Source organism: Haliotis rubra, unplaced genomic scaffold (genome assembly GCF_003918875.1).
Source record: "Haliotis rubra isolate DU_JTF1 unplaced genomic scaffold, ASM391887v1 Scf1724, whole genome shotgun sequence".
Taxonomy (NCBI): Eukaryota; Metazoa; Mollusca; class Gastropoda; order Lepetellida; family Haliotidae; genus Haliotis; species Haliotis rubra.
In genome coordinates, this window is record NW_025765697.1 from 22,710 (window position 1) to 38,844 (window position 16,135).

The following is a 16,135-nucleotide window of genomic DNA, read 5'->3' on the forward strand; positions in this document are numbered from 1 at the left end:
TTCACTCATTACTCACGTATTAAATGTGAATATTAGCAGAACATAACTCAAGATTCAAAGACAGGTGAACAGTTAGTATTTTGTCAAGTCACCATGGCTTCATGGCTTCAATGCGGCGGGGCATACTACTGATCAAAGAAGTTAGAAAGTCGTGGTCCATGCTGTCCCAATATCGGACAACCGCTTCTTTCATTTCAGCAATATTTGTCAGATTCTTCTTATTGACACTTTCCGCCATAAGTCCCCAAACATTGTCTATTGGATTTAGGTCAGGACTATAGCTTGGCCAATCTAATAATGTCATATTTTGGGTCCGAAACCAGGCCTGTGAATGCTTTGAACGATGTTTTGGGTCGTTGTCCTGCTTGAAAATCCAAACATTTCCATAGAACACTTGAGCAGATGGAAGTAAATGTCCCTGGAGAATATCTGTGTACCGCTCACTGTTCATATTCCCTTCAAATACACAGAAGGGCCTTGCCCCTAACACAGATATGCCAACCCACACGTTAAATTTCGGACTGTACTTTAGGCGCTGATACAAAGGTTTTTCAGTTTGTTTGGTCCAGAATGTCAGTGTATTAGGAAACAGCCACACAGAACTTTCATCTGAGAAAATCACATTGTCCCAGTTAAAATTTCTATGCTGTTAGCACCAGTTTAACCTTCGCTCCTTTTGTTCAGGTTTCATGATCGGTGATGGAATTCCTCGACTTTTCTGCCAACTCATTGCATGCAGCTCAGTTCTAACCTTACAGACAGCCACACTTCCTCTATCAATCATATGCAGCCTTAAGTTTCCTAAACTCCTTCGTTTGTGTTTAGAAACAAGAATACCAAGCCGCCTCCTGTCACCGACAGTCAATTTTCTGGTCCTACCTGAGCCTCCCTGGTGCTCAATGCCATATCCATTTGCAATATTTTTCAAAACACGATAAACAGTGGACAAAGGGATGCCTGTTCTACTTGAAATCACTTGAGCTGATCTGATGTCCTTGTTATAATATTCTCAAATCAACTTCCTCTTCTCTAAATCATCCATACTGAGGATCACTGAAAATGCCGTCCGCTAGCAAGTCAACAAAGGGGGATAACTCTTCACAAACTAATGAAAAAGGGTTAACGGAGTGGTCTTTCATTATGAAGATGCCATTCTTTTTCTATTTATCTGTCCAAATTTTACTACTATTCCATTGAAGTGTTTCTATTACATAAATGGTTTTAATATTCAATCTGTATTCTGTGGAAGTTACTCAAATTCTGACGAAATCAATGAAAATATTGTAAAATCTGTACATGACTATTTTACCTTAACAAAACGATTTTTACCTAATTGGTTAATTATACTAATGTCTTTTTCATTAAGTCTTTACTCTTCAAATGGTGTTTTCTTTTGTCTGTAACGATGAATGTATGTAAAATGTTTCCCATCGCATTGTATTCGGAGACTTAAATCCGTTCATTTAATAATGAATAAATATTGTATAAAACACAGTCCCCATGATCCCCTTGTATGGTGATTTACCTTTAGTTGTGGCGATGTGTATAGCCTGTTTTTATATTGTCTTGATCTCTTTGATAATATCTTCTTATGATAATTATCGTTTATGATAACATATTAGTACCTACATACCTACTGCCTTAATATCTGCGATACTCTAGTAGTGTTATTGTTCTTCGACAACGGGGTTTTAATTTCTATTTTTTTTACCTGCTATATAATAATTAATTGTTCACGTCACGATATGGTTGAAATATTGCCAATAAATATTAACCCACTCACTCTTGCTCAGACATTTATTTTGATTTGTACCATTTGTTTTCATTATTTCATCACTGTATATCTTCATTATTTGGCGGTGATTCATATACGCATGCCAATGAGTGTAGTTCCTAAACAAAGCTGATTTTCAACTGATCCTTTCTCTTACAGGATGTTCATCGTGATTCAAAGCAAAAGGATATCCAACCAGGCGACTTATTAAAGTTCGAAAGAAAAGGGTTTTGTCATTATGCTGTATACGTAGGTTGGTGGCATTTTCCTTAATTTACCAGCAAGTGAAATGAGTCAAACTCGGTGACTTAGTTGAAGCATATCATCGTATCCCAAATGCGTGGATCTACTTTTTACGTTTATCTTCCCATACAATTGTTTTTACACATGTAACTGTAGTGTGCTTGTCATTATATGATAGTCTGTTTTAATCGGCATCACAAAAGGTGATTATCTTCCATGCGGATTGAGCGTGCTGTAAAAAGTAACAACACTTAAAGGTGCAAGTCTAAGGTTGTAAATTACCTCTATATGTATGTGACTACATGGGGAATTATCAATTCAATTTCTACTAATCCTATATATCCTATAAAAGCCAACTCAGTTTTCCAGACCAAGATCAAAACTTCTTGACTTTCAGCACTGTTAAAACTTAAAGACATACTCAACAAGAGTCTCATTTCACCAAAGTAACAAGACCAAGCAATAAAAGTGTAAAAAAATCAGTAACCATACCCTTACAGATACATCAGTATCATCTAACAGTTCTGTCAATATCACTAAGGACAATCTAAACCACAACAAACCAGTAAACCACATACAATTACAAGTACACAGAAGGATGTAAGCCTATCTCAAACCTTAACAGTAGACCAATTGGGCGTGGGTGGCTCTTAGCCAGAATGGATACCACCTGCTAAATTTAAACCTGGTCATGGATATCTCATCCAGATCGCACAAAAAGCCTATGCACCAAACTACAAAGCAATAAACAAAATCAGAAACATTCCAGTTAAAGTTGTAACCCCTAACTGGACACAACAAATAAAAGGGGTTATACAACTAGACCCAACAATAACACAACAACAACTAGATTTTCTCGTCCAAACAGCTAATAACAACAAAACACAAACTAAAATTATTTCTGCCACAGAATCATGTCAAAAGAAAAAACAACGAATTATGTAGTTCTTACCTTCGAAGGCACTATTCTGCCAAAGAATATAACATTTGCCGGCAACATTGACCGCAAGGTAGAACCTCATCCATAAAAAACCCACACAATGTACGAAGTGTCTCCAATATGACCATACTCAAAAACCTTGTACAGAAAACCAACATTGTACTATATGCGGCAGAAATACCCATACATTTGATAAATGTAAAGCTCGTCTTTACTGCATCCTTTGCCGGATTTGAGGTCGTAGCCCACTTTCCCATAAGTGTCGATATAAACAACAGCTCACAGCTGAACTCAACAGACATGTAACCAAGACAACCAAATAGACTAAACAGGCAAACAACAACTATCATAAAACTCATATACAAGATAGACTATTGATCTCAACTCCAAACAGTAACAAGACACTACCCAAAATGGATCTTTCATTAAGTGATTCCAGGGAAATACAAAACAACAAACTTCTCTCTGAGTTTGAAAAATATCTGGTACAACATAAGAAATCACAAAATAAAGGCAAACTTCAACCAGTTACATTTCAAACCTCAGCTTCCATCACCTACAAAGAAAAACAAAATAAAACCCACAAACAAGTGGAAAACACAAACAAATCTAAAGCTGTAAGACGACTAAACTACTCAAAATAAAACCAAAACAAGCAGTCAAATGACCTGTACCAAACAATAGATGACAGCTCTTACAATCAACCCAACTTCAATACTTTGGTTGAATTCATTACGGAAGTGGCACTTAGATCTACCCCCACGTATAAATCTACAAATGTTGGAAGGAAATATCCTCACAATCTTCAGACTAGCAAAAAAACTCAGAATATATCCCAAAACACTCAAACAGTTTAAGAAGGCAGTAACTATCACTGTCTCACACTCTAACCTTCAATGAGCTAAATGACCAGGCTATTACTCCCGAAGGCGATAATATGGTATATCGAATACATACACATCATCAATTTAACTTTTGCTTCCATTCATATTTTAATTTATATACTATCATGTCGGTAAGGGTATTACAGTGGAACTGCAACGGGCTAAACGCCCGTCAAAACGAATTAAAAGCTCTGCTAAGAAAAACATATCACCTGATATAATTCTTCTACAAGAAACCAGAATATCAACAAGAAAATCTATATATTTTCCACACTACAATACCATCAGAAAAGATAAAACCACAAATATCAAAGGACCCCCAAAGGGCGGACTCATCACTGAAAATATAGCCATAAAAATAAATATAGCAAATAATCAAACTATGAACATAATAAACTCTCAACTAGGCCACGACTGCTCATGGGATATTGGTACAGATTCCTGGGGTAGTGACCATTTCCCAATTCTTACACATATAAATGGCAATCTTAAAGAAAATTCAACTGCCCACACACCAAACACAGAAATAAGAAAAAAATATAATTTTAATAAAGCAAACTGGGAAAAATTCAAAACGTTGAACAAACCAACTTTCGTGAGCAAATAATAGACATATTAATTACTGCTGCTGACCAAGTAAATACATGTACACATAAAACACTCCAGTACCCTGGTGGAACAAAGAAATAGATAAAGCAAGGAAAAACAGAAAAAAACCCTACTAAAACAAGCACGCAGAGATAAAAATAAAATTCCCCTGGCACAGGCAGCTACACAAAATGTTAAACAAATAATACAAAAGCCAGAGACCAGGACTGGCACAATTTCTACAGCAACCTAAGCTTCAAAACAAATTCCAGAGAAGTCTGGAAAAAAATAACTCAATGAGGGATAAAAATATAAAACAACATATTCAAACTATAAACAATAGAAACAAACAACAAAAAGCTGAAAACATCGCCAACCAATTTGCTTCAGTTAGCAGAACTGCAAATTACAGTCAACAATTTCAAAACAAATCTAAAAAAGCAGCAGCCTGCAACGCACAAAAAACCCAAACGCATCTAACCTACAATAAACCTTTTACTGAAGTGGAACTTTACAACGTAATCAACCCCCTAAAAGGTACTGCCCCAGGTCAATACAATACCAGCTATATCATGTTAAAGAACGCCCCCAAACCATTAATAAACCAACTACTAAAACAGCTTTGGTAAACGGTCAAACACCAAACGCCTTGAAACACTCCCTTATCATACCCATACACAAAACCATGGAGGGTCTGGTTAACAACCGCCTCACACCATATCTTGAAACACAAAATCTATATAATACAACAGCAGAACTGTACAGAATACAAAAAATACACACTTGCAGTCTTTTAGGATTTCTCCAAGGCCTTTGATATGCTCTGGAGACCGGGTGTCATCCAATAATTACAACAAAAAAAGGTTTAGAAGGTGCACTTCAAAATTTGGTATCAGCCGTTCTAACAGACAGAGACTTTAAGGTCTCCATAGACCATCAAATCTCCCCAAACTATACACTAGAAAATGGCACACCCCAGTGAAGTATCATCTCACCTACCCCCTTCAATGTTATGGTTGATGAGGTGAGGTGAGGTGAAATTGGGCTTAACGTCGTGCTTGAGAATATTTTGCTCATATGACGACGTGCATGCGTGTGTATGTGTATGTGCGCTGCTTGTACTAACGCAGACTTAAGCTGGTTTTATAGTGCTAGCCCACTGAGATACCATGCCGCAGTGAAGCATGAATACCCCACACAGACACATTATACTGACTCCGAGCCGACCAGTCCTTGTTGTACCCATTAATGCCGAACGCCAGGCAGGGACCAACAAGTACCCTATTTTAACGTCTTTTTTGGTATGACGCGGTCGGGGATCGAACCCGCGACCTTCCGCTCTCCGGGCGGACGCTCTAACCACTACACCACGGAGGCGGTCATGTTATGGTTGATGGTATATTCAACAACCTCAGGAAAAATATAAACAAATCCCAGTTTGACGACCATGGAGCAATATGGGTAAATGAAAAAATATACACAAAGCACAAAAACAAAGTCAAGCTGCACTTAACCATATTGAAAACTGGACCAACCAATGGGGGTTCCAACTCTCTACCACCAAAACAACAACTGTAGTATTCAAAGCACAACATGGAAGAAAACAAAACGTACATCTTTATATTAATAAACAAAAAATACCGCAAAATTTACATTAAAATTTCTAGGTCTAATCCTGGACCAGCACTTAACGTGGAACAAACACACTCAGTTCATACAAAGAAAATGCAAGTCGGATCTCAACATTATTAAATATCTAATACATAGTAAATGGGGTAGCAACAAACAAACATTACTACTACTATATAATTATCACTCATCAAATCTAACTTACTCTACGGCTGCGAAATATTACAAGATATGGCACAAACACATAAAAACAAACTTAGTTCCATCCAATTCCAAGCACTTAAATGAATAACTGGAGCCTTTCCAGGAATATCCCTTGAATAAATTCACAGTGCAAGAATTTATACAACAAAATTATCATCCACAAGATAATCTTCACATTTATACTGAAGGATCCAAGGACCAAACTGGTAATCCTGGTTTGGTATCTACATACACCCTCCAAAAAAGCCTCAAACAATCCTATTATCTCCCAGTAAACTCCAGTATCTACACAGCAGAACTCGCAGCCATATGCATAGTTCAGGCCTTGCAAACAACATCCGACCAAACAAACACCACTATCTGCATTTTACGGATTCCTTAAGCTCCATACAAGCTCTCAATAATTACTCTACAACAAAAAGACCAGATCTAATAAATAACATATACAGAAGAATACTATACCACCAAAATACAAATAATCAAATTCATGTTATCTGGCTCCCGTCACAGATCGGAGTCCATGGCAACGAAATGGCAGACCAAACTGCCAAACTTGGACTCCACTCAAAAAACAAAATAAACATACCTTACTCCAAAACAGACCTAACAAACAAAGTTAACAATATAATAATAAATAAATTCAATTATAACTGGCAAAAAATAGAGGAACGTTATCTACTCTACCAAATTCAACAAACACTAAATACAAAATGTAAAAATTATCAATAAACACGCCGAACTGATGTTGCCATAACCAGACTAAGATTAGCAAATTGCAATCTTAATCACTATCTACACAAAATCAACCTACATCCAAACGGCAAATGTATCACTTGCCAAATTCCTGAAACAATAGCTCACACTATCTTTTACTGCTCAAAATATAATAATTCCACTTTTTACCACTTTTTACCATTTTTTTTTTTTATAAATATGCATAAATGTTCTTTTAACTTTTCAAATCAGTTTTCTCTTTTTATCAACTTCATTTTGTAACCTTTTATATGTTCATCATTATTCACTTAATAAATATGTTTTAAATATACTAACAAAGTACAATAACCGTTTATTATACTACATCTATATAAAATTCCAAATCTCTATTACTCTTTACTTATTTCATATTTTTTACTTTTTTAAATTCGGCCTCCCATTAAATTTCCCTTAATACTCAGTTTTTATTTATTTTATTTTTTTTGGGGTAGTAACATCATTCTTTCAAAATTTCTATTTTTTGTTTCCCCTCATTTCTTAATAACACCATTCTTTCAAAATTTCTATTTTTTGTTTCCCCTGATTTCTGAATAAGTGTACTACCCCATCGCCGAAATACATTAGTTGGGCGTGCGACGTTAAATAGAGGAAATAACTAACTAACTATATTCCTAATTAAAAACACAGGATATTTAACAGCTCTAAACACACAAGTGTGATAATTTGTACAAATTCGTTAGAGGCAACTGACAACTACCTCCAGCCTGATTTGCCTGTTCCCAACCAAGGATAAATAACTGATACGGACACGACCAAGGACGAGGCTTCCTGCAAGGCGAAAGTAGCTCATACAGTTGTGTCAGGATCCTGATTTTCTTAACTGACAGGAACCATACACTACTGAGACATATTCCACTTGACTTGCTGACGGGGTGTCTCAAGTTTGTTCCTGGTATATTTTATCAATTGTATAATATTCATATTGTATTGCATTGCATGATAACGCTCTTCTCTATGTATTTATTTGTTCTTCTACCGAACAAGAGGAAATCGATCTTTACGTTTCTTAACCAACTTAATCCTCAATAATTGTTGACTTTACGCAATCTCCAAGCATCCATGACTGTTTTGCTGAGTGATGCCTAGCAAGAGACGAGTTGGCCGAACACGATTTTGATGATGTGCATCTTTTAGCCATTAGTGGATTTAGTTTTTGGACAATATTCCACTTCAATCACTGTGTGTCAGCTATTTTTTAGTATCCTGAAGAAAGCCAACTTACGAGGACCGAATCTAGGGCAGTATCAGTCCCGTCCACGGCATTGAAAGCTCTATGGTACTTCTTATATAGTGCTGTCCGCGTGTCGCGGTCTTGTTCTAGTTGACGTTTTACATCACATAACTGTCTCAAGCGGAACCCGTCTATAAACAAGACGTCCCTGTCGCCTATGGACACTAAGCGTTGGATAGCTATTGATGGGATAAACACGTACGCCTACGGGCATGAGAAAATTGAACCAAGAACATAGGTATATATAAACAGGATATACCCTGTCGGGGCGACATGTCACGGAACCAGAGAAAGTTTGAGGCTATTTACTATAGCCCGCGTGGGTACTGGAAAGGAGCTAGAGCTGTAGATAAGCTGGCTAAAATTGCGCGAGTACCGCCGAAGGAGGCCAAAGCGTGGCTTGAAAAACAAGTCCTGTGGCAGATCTATTTGCCACCACCACGCTACGTGCCTAGAAGGAAGTTTGGTATTAACATACCCAATAGCGTTCACCAGGCAGACCTACTGTTCCTACCACACGACAAGATGTACAAGTATGCCTTAACCGTAGTGGATGTAGCCAGTCGCTACAAGGAAGCCGAACCCTTGACCGCGAAAGATTCTGCCCAGGTAGCCAGAGGATTCGAACGCATATACAAACGCAGTCGCTGACGTGGCCAACAGAGCTGCAAGTTGACCCCGGGCGGGAGTTCATGGGTGTTGTGTCACAACTGCTAGCCAAACACGATACAAAGGTCAGGCGTGGCACGGCCGGAGCCCATCGCAGCCAAGCCATAGTTGAGAGATTTAATAGGACTTTGGCTGAGCGCTTATTTGGACATCAGTATGCTAGGGAGATGGCCAACCCGGGAAGCGATCGACTGAATGGGTCGCGAGGTTACATAAGGTGGTGTCGGCAATCAACCATGAAGTCACCCGTCTCACCGGCAAGAAACCGGCAGACGCTATCAAACTAAAATCAATAGTGGCAGAGTCGGCTGCTCCATTGCATGGGAAGGAGAAACAGATACCAGATAGGGCCCTAGTTAGATATCTATACCAGCCGGGGGAACATGAGGGTGATAGTCGTAAGCGAGCCACTGACCCAATATGGTCAGTCAAAACTTACAACATAGATAAAGTGGACATCAAAGCAGACGAGCCGAACTTGTACTACTTGAGGGATGAGCCAGGCAGAGGACTCGTTAGACAGGAATTATTGATCGTACCGTACGACACAATGTTACCTCCTGTCAACACGACATAGTGTCACGTGATCAGGAAAGTGCTATCTCAGGATAGACCCGTTAATCCGAGATTGTTCAGCTAAGTCCCCCCGGTAGCTCAATCGGTTGAGTGGTGCGGCCCATTATGTATAGTTTGCGCGAGCTATACATGTGGGTTCGTATCCCACCGTTGCCTCAGTGGATTCCTTGCAACTTTGTGTGATGTGAGGTGTTTCGGTAAGGTATCCCTTAGTGGGGCACTCTCATGGCGAGAGAAAGGCAGCCGATGCAATTCCCCTTGGGAGAAGCGCAACATCATCTTTCTTTCTCCCTTGGGGAATTGTGGCTGCCGGGGACATTTTACTACTTTTCTCTCTTTCTATAGGGCGGGAAATCAACTTGGGCTCAAAAGTAGTAGATACAATGGTAGCAAGAGCTAAGAGCTAAGAGGCGGAGGCTTTTGTTGGACTTGGTCCAAAACCGCTATTACTCCTACTACTAACGGCCATGGAACTGACATATTTGGAAACGAAGTTACTCTTTCCAATGCCATATCTAAATGTTTGGATAATTTCAGGTGACGGAATGGTGGTACACCAGACAAAGAATAAAGGAGTTCTGAAACAGCGACTCAGCGATGTGATTCAGCAGTGCAGGTTCTACATTGATAACAGCCTGGATTCGGAGATCACGTTTGTACTTGATCGTTTTGTCTAGTATTAAAGATAAATCATAAAACATTAAGTGGTTTGACCAAACGGTATGGTGTTGTCATAACACAAGTTCACTGCTGACATTTGGAGCCGAGTTAATTTCTATAATGTTTAAAATCCACCAGTGTCCTCAGTAAGAATAACGTACCCCTTAAGAATTAATAGATCCCTAGTTTGAGGGAGTAAAGATTATTGCCCGAAATGCAATGGGGACTTGGCAGCATTAGCTCACCCTACATCTGTGAAGGAAACATATCCCCTTTTCCATCTCTACACTAATCTGTACACGCCAGATGGAATAGAACCGAAACAAATCACATATTCCTGGAGGTTCCCAAACTTTAGAAGCAGATTCATATTTTGCATGAACCATTTTAACTTGATTAAATCAGATGACTGATGATATTATTATCATTTTTGTGTATTCCTCATATTCTACATGTACATTTAGTCATATGCCTCTAGCTATCCTTGCTTTATGGTATAATGAGTTCTTAAACTCCGACATTACTTCTGCTTTGAGGAGAAAAAAGGTCAACTTAAAAACAGAACTTTCTGTGCCTTAAGGTACTATGAGGTGTAACACCTCTGGCAGTATCCGTACAACATGAGTCGTACAAAGAATCTACCCGACATAGCGGACTGGATGTAACCTCCACACATTGCCTTCTGCTGGTCTGTCCGCACCTTTCCGACTGTCTGTTGGCCCTTCCCCTCCTTTCCTATCCTACTTGCTTTTAAAGGCAAGATGAACGACAAACAATCTGCTTAGCTGGTCACATTTGTGAGTAGTTTGACATATGCCTGGCGAGTGGCGGCTATTTTCATAGAAATAATCTGCATAGATGGTCATATTTTTAGTAGAGTGACATAGTCATCAAATTGTGAGTCAACATGTGTCAAATAAAGAGTAGGTGTTTTTATTTACGCAATACAACTATGTGAGACAGGGCGAACAGTTTATACAGAGTCCGACAGGGACTAACAGGGTAAGGCTGCGAAGTCAGACTGACACTTGGAAAGCAGATGTCTATTCTTCCTGCTCCGAAAGGCAAAAGGCAGTTGAACGACAAACAATCTGCTTAGCTGGTCACATTTGTGAGTAGTTTGTCATATCTCTGACGAGTGATGGCTATTCTCATGGAAATAATCTGCTTAAATCGTCAGAGTTATACAGTGCAAAGCAAACAGATAAATTAAAAATCGGAAGACGGACACTGATATTCCTTTGTTTTCTTTTCAGTCCCAAAAGTAGGCCTCAGATTGTGGAGGATGCACTCAGCCGAGTGGGGAGACAAGGGTATAGTCTCTTCACAAGTAACTGCGAACATTTTGCAACCTGGTGTAGATATGGGATGGCAATCTGCAAACAGGCGAGTGGTGTTAATGAGTTCATTAAGACATTCTCAATACATCAAAAACTGGCACCAGTACTTTCAAATGCAACAACAGTATGTCTATACGTTCTATATGTCTATAACTAACACGCATTATAATATTTATTAGGTTAATTGAATAGATTCACTCCAAACTGCTTATTTTGTTCAACTGTTTTATTTCGTGTTCAGTTTCAATGTAGCACTCAGGAATACTGTCCCAGTGTCTCCTGTAAGTAATCAGCGACGACCGTGCCTTAATAGGACAGATGAGACGCAATCAAGCAAGTTGCCCAAACCTCGCACCAAATCCAAATTACTAAATGACTTGCATCTTTGGACAATCTGAATTTTGTACGTAATTCGATTCTCAATGGTCAGTCAGAAGTTTCAAATCAGAACTACTCCGTCTGTATACCCCCCAATAAACCCAAAACAAAACAAAAACAAAAACAAAACAACAACAACAAACAACAAACAAAACAAAACCCAAACAAACAGAAAAAAACAAAATAAACAAACAAAAACAACAAACCTGCTATAAAGACCACGTCTCAAACTATGTCTATGTTTTGCTATTTACAGATTGGTGAAAAAATAAAGGGCGGCTTCGTCAGTGTCAGCTACGCCAGTAAAGGCTCTACTTCATCCAAAGGAAGCATGGATAAGTGTGCTGACAACATCTGCAAGGGCTGTACGTCATTGTCAAAAGCCAAAGAGCAATGAAATATACTTATGACTAAAATAGTCTTTACTGGTTTTGTTAAATCCAGAACAACTATCAATATTACAAAGATAGTTAATCTTGTGTCATACCTAACCACTCATATGTGATGTCTTGTCTACTCTCTGGAAATAAACAGTGATACACTGCACACCACTTGTTTCTGCAATCATTTGGGAAAACATGAAATACCACTGGCAAACACTTTGCTATACCAAGACGCTTCCCTACCTAAATTTTGTAGTTATTCAGTGTATGAAATTCGACACTGAGAACTGTAGTTCAGATATATACAAACATACGCACAAAGGGGTCGACGCTTCTCTGCTGGCTGACTGAATGCCCCGAGTTTCATCATAGGCGGCTCAATTGTCTGTGCTGAATCAACTGCAAAAGAAATGTTTAGTCCCATTTTTCTTGCTTTATTTGTAAGCAATGCATTATCTAAATTTCTATACAGTTCAAAATTTAGAATCTGCTCCACGTATTGCCTGGATTGTTTACAAATGCAGTTGCATGTCACGAGTATTGTTGAGTAAGCCTGTACATACTGCCGTACAGTAAATAATTTCTCGGCAAATTGTGTAAACGTGATCCCTTTTCACAAATACATGGTACCAAACTGATTTTCATTTGATCACATTTATTTCACAGTTCTTTTATTTCTGAGCATAGTCAGGACTGGATATTCCTTTTCGCTCTGTGCTGCGTTCTGTGTTTACAACAAGCATGGGATACTGAAGACCAGCTCCAGTCCAAATCTCCATTCGGTATGTTACCATTTAATACAGGAAGCCAGTTAAAGGTGTTTTCTGTTATGTGGATACAGGCGTTACAGGAGGGACTACCATTGTAATGGTGACCAAAATTACCGGTGTTAAAGTCATGGAGTATGTATTCCATAGAGATTACGTACATTACACTTTCCTTCATATCTTTAGGTAAGAGCAAGATTTGGATTTGATAACGCATTTTTATATAAATCATTTATCGACAGAATCAACGTCTGATGGCCAAGTGTCAGTGGTTAACGGAGGAGGTTAAACCCCGCCAATCATAACACCAACTCTCCAAGCTACGAAATCGTTGCTATGTCTTTGTCTGATAAAGCTACAACGTTTGAATCCATATTTCAGTTACGTTCTATTATAATATAATGATTACAATCTTTTAAACATACGGCCCGTGAAGATCCGGGGTAGAATTGGTCTTCAGCAACCCACGCTTGCCACAAAGGGCGACTATGCTTGTCGTAAGTGGCGACTAACGGGATCGGGTGGTAAGGCTCGCTGACTTGGTTGATACATGTCATCGGTTCCCAATTGCGAAGATCAATGCTCATGCTGTTGATCACTGGATTGTCTGGTCCAGACTCGATTATTTACAGACCGCCGCCATATAGCTGGAATATTGCTGAGTGCGGCGTAAAACTAAACTCACTCACTCACTCATTTTAAACAGACCAGTTTTAGAAGCAAGCGAAATATAAACGATCGAGTATTCCATTTTTAGATTTGTTTGGGCATGTTTGTTTCGAAAATGGCAACAATCGTCCAGGCACACAAATTCGACTCCTGTGCGAAGACAAGATTTCACACTGCTTTGATGTATACTACTTCGATCATGATTTATTGCGGAAAACAATGGACATAGTGAAAAGTAGGCTTATTTTCTATGCCATACAGTTAATCTTACCGACCTCTTGATGCTGTTTTCAAAAGTGACATCCAAGTGGTGAGGTGAGGTGAGGTGAAATTGGGTTTAACGTCGTGCTTGAGAATATTTCGCTCATATGACGACGTGCATGCGTGAATATGTGTATGTGCGGCTGCTTGTACTAGCCCAGACTGAAGCTGGTTTTATAGTGCTAGCCTACTGAGATACCATGCCGAAGTGAAGCATGAATACCCCACTCAGACACCAGTCCTTGTTGTACCCATTAATGCCGAGCGCCAGGCAGGGACCAACAAGTACCATATTTTAACGTCTTTTGGTATGACGCGGTCGGGGATCGAATCCGCGACCTTCCGCTCTCCGGGCGGAGACATCCAAGTGGAAAAGTTGAAAAGTCAAATTCTAAAATCAATCTACTGATCATACATATGTACACAATACAGTGTTATGAGGATGTGTTTTTGTTAATTATAATGTCATATTCATTAACTTTTATATATGGGTCACAAAAGTTTAAAGCGCTAAGTGTGGATTTGAACTCACACTTTGAGCTTAGGCTATGTAATTTCACCTGTTAAGAGTTGGTTGGGGAGTTGCCTCCCTTTGTTTGATTTGCTTATGGTATCGAAGCTGTCAGCGATTTCTAGATGATCGTTGTTTGACATGGCTTTTGCAAGAATTCTCCAGAACTGTATAATAGGTATATAAGGGATGGTTGTTGAGATGTATGAGGGGGAACAACTTTGCATTTATGCTCATCTTTCTGCTAACATCGACGTTTCAAGACCGACTACTTAAGAGTCGTCGTCTACATTGGACTTTCAACACCTGTCAACAAACATCAATCAATATATCTACAAGGATCAAGATCCTTGATGTTGATCACTTGATTGTCTGGTCCAGACTCGATTATTTACAGACCGCTGCCATAAAGCTGGAATATCGCTGAGTCTGGCGTAAAACTTAACTCATTCACCCAATATAAAAGAACCACACGTCGCGAATACATGTTTCAATTGTGTACGTGTACGTTGGCTTCTACAATGACGACGCACATGACCCCTAAACCTCGTACTACGCGGCCCTGTCAGCCAGAAGATTGCCTAATTAGGGACCTATTTAAAACCTAAGTGTTTGCTAGGGGCACTTATTGGAGCAGGGGCGCTTATTGGAGCAGGGCGCTGATAACGGTTGTTATCGATAAAATATACACTTTTTAGGATTTCAAAATGTTAACTGAACAATGGCAGAACCTAAGATAAAAATACGCATCTGACTTTTTGAAACATGAATTTGATCATACATATGAATCTGTCTATCTATCGAACTAAGTATCTATCCAGACCACATGACATAAGACATATTATACATTGCGTAAAATATAGAACAACAACATTCAAATTCGGTGGTAACTAAGAAATAAATTATATATACCATTTCATTAAATGACATTGAGAGAATAACTCATACTATTTGTTATTAACAGGTCTCGTGTTTATAAATATTATGTGTTCTACACTATTAAGACATGTTGGGAATATTTAAAAAAAGGTGTCACAACTATTGATATTTTATATCTTAAATGAGTCATATAGTTTAAAAGCTAACAGGGATATTTGACATGGTAGGTGTAACTTACAGTTGTTTTGATTGCTTTTATTCATGCCTACTTGGGTATGCCACTTCGTTGGCTGGTTTATCTAATTTCAGGTTAATATTCACCGGGAGGTATCAGAAGTGTTTTCTGGAAGATTGGTGGGTTGGTGTTTAACGCCGGACCCAGCAATTACCACCTGTATTGCGGCGGTCTGTAAATAAACGAATCTGGACCAGACAATCCAGTGATCAACATCACGAGCATCGATCTACGCAATTGGGAACCGATGACATGTGTTAACCAAGTCAGCGAGCCTGACATCCGATCCCGTTTGTCGTCTCTAACGACAAGCATGGGTTGCTGAAGATCAATTCTAACCCGTCTTCGTGTCTGTGTCTGGAAGAACTTCACCGTTTGCTTCAGCCTCACTGTGAGACCTGCACAAGTCTCCGAGGCAATAGTCATTAGTTTGAGTGGGTGAGTGAGTTTTGGTTTTACGTCGCTTTTAGCAATATTCCAGCAATATCACGCCGGGGGACACCAGAAATAGGCTTCACACACTGTACCCATGTGGGGAAT

At 39.0% G+C, this 16,135-nt stretch overlaps 1 protein-coding gene across 1 annotated transcript in view; it reads left to right on the plus strand.

The window, feature by feature from the left end:
* LOC124272761 overlaps positions 1-16,135 on the plus strand; it is a gene marked incomplete at its 3' end in the record, with an annotated part of 100,230 nt that overhangs the window by 12,878 nt on the left and 71,217 nt on the right. Inside the window, exon 2 of the mRNA XM_046707963.1 lies at positions 10,050-10,164. Coding sequence (XP_046563919.1) covers positions 10,058-10,164 — 107 coding nt within the window. The remainder of the gene's footprint in view (positions 1-10,049; positions 10,165-16,135) is intronic.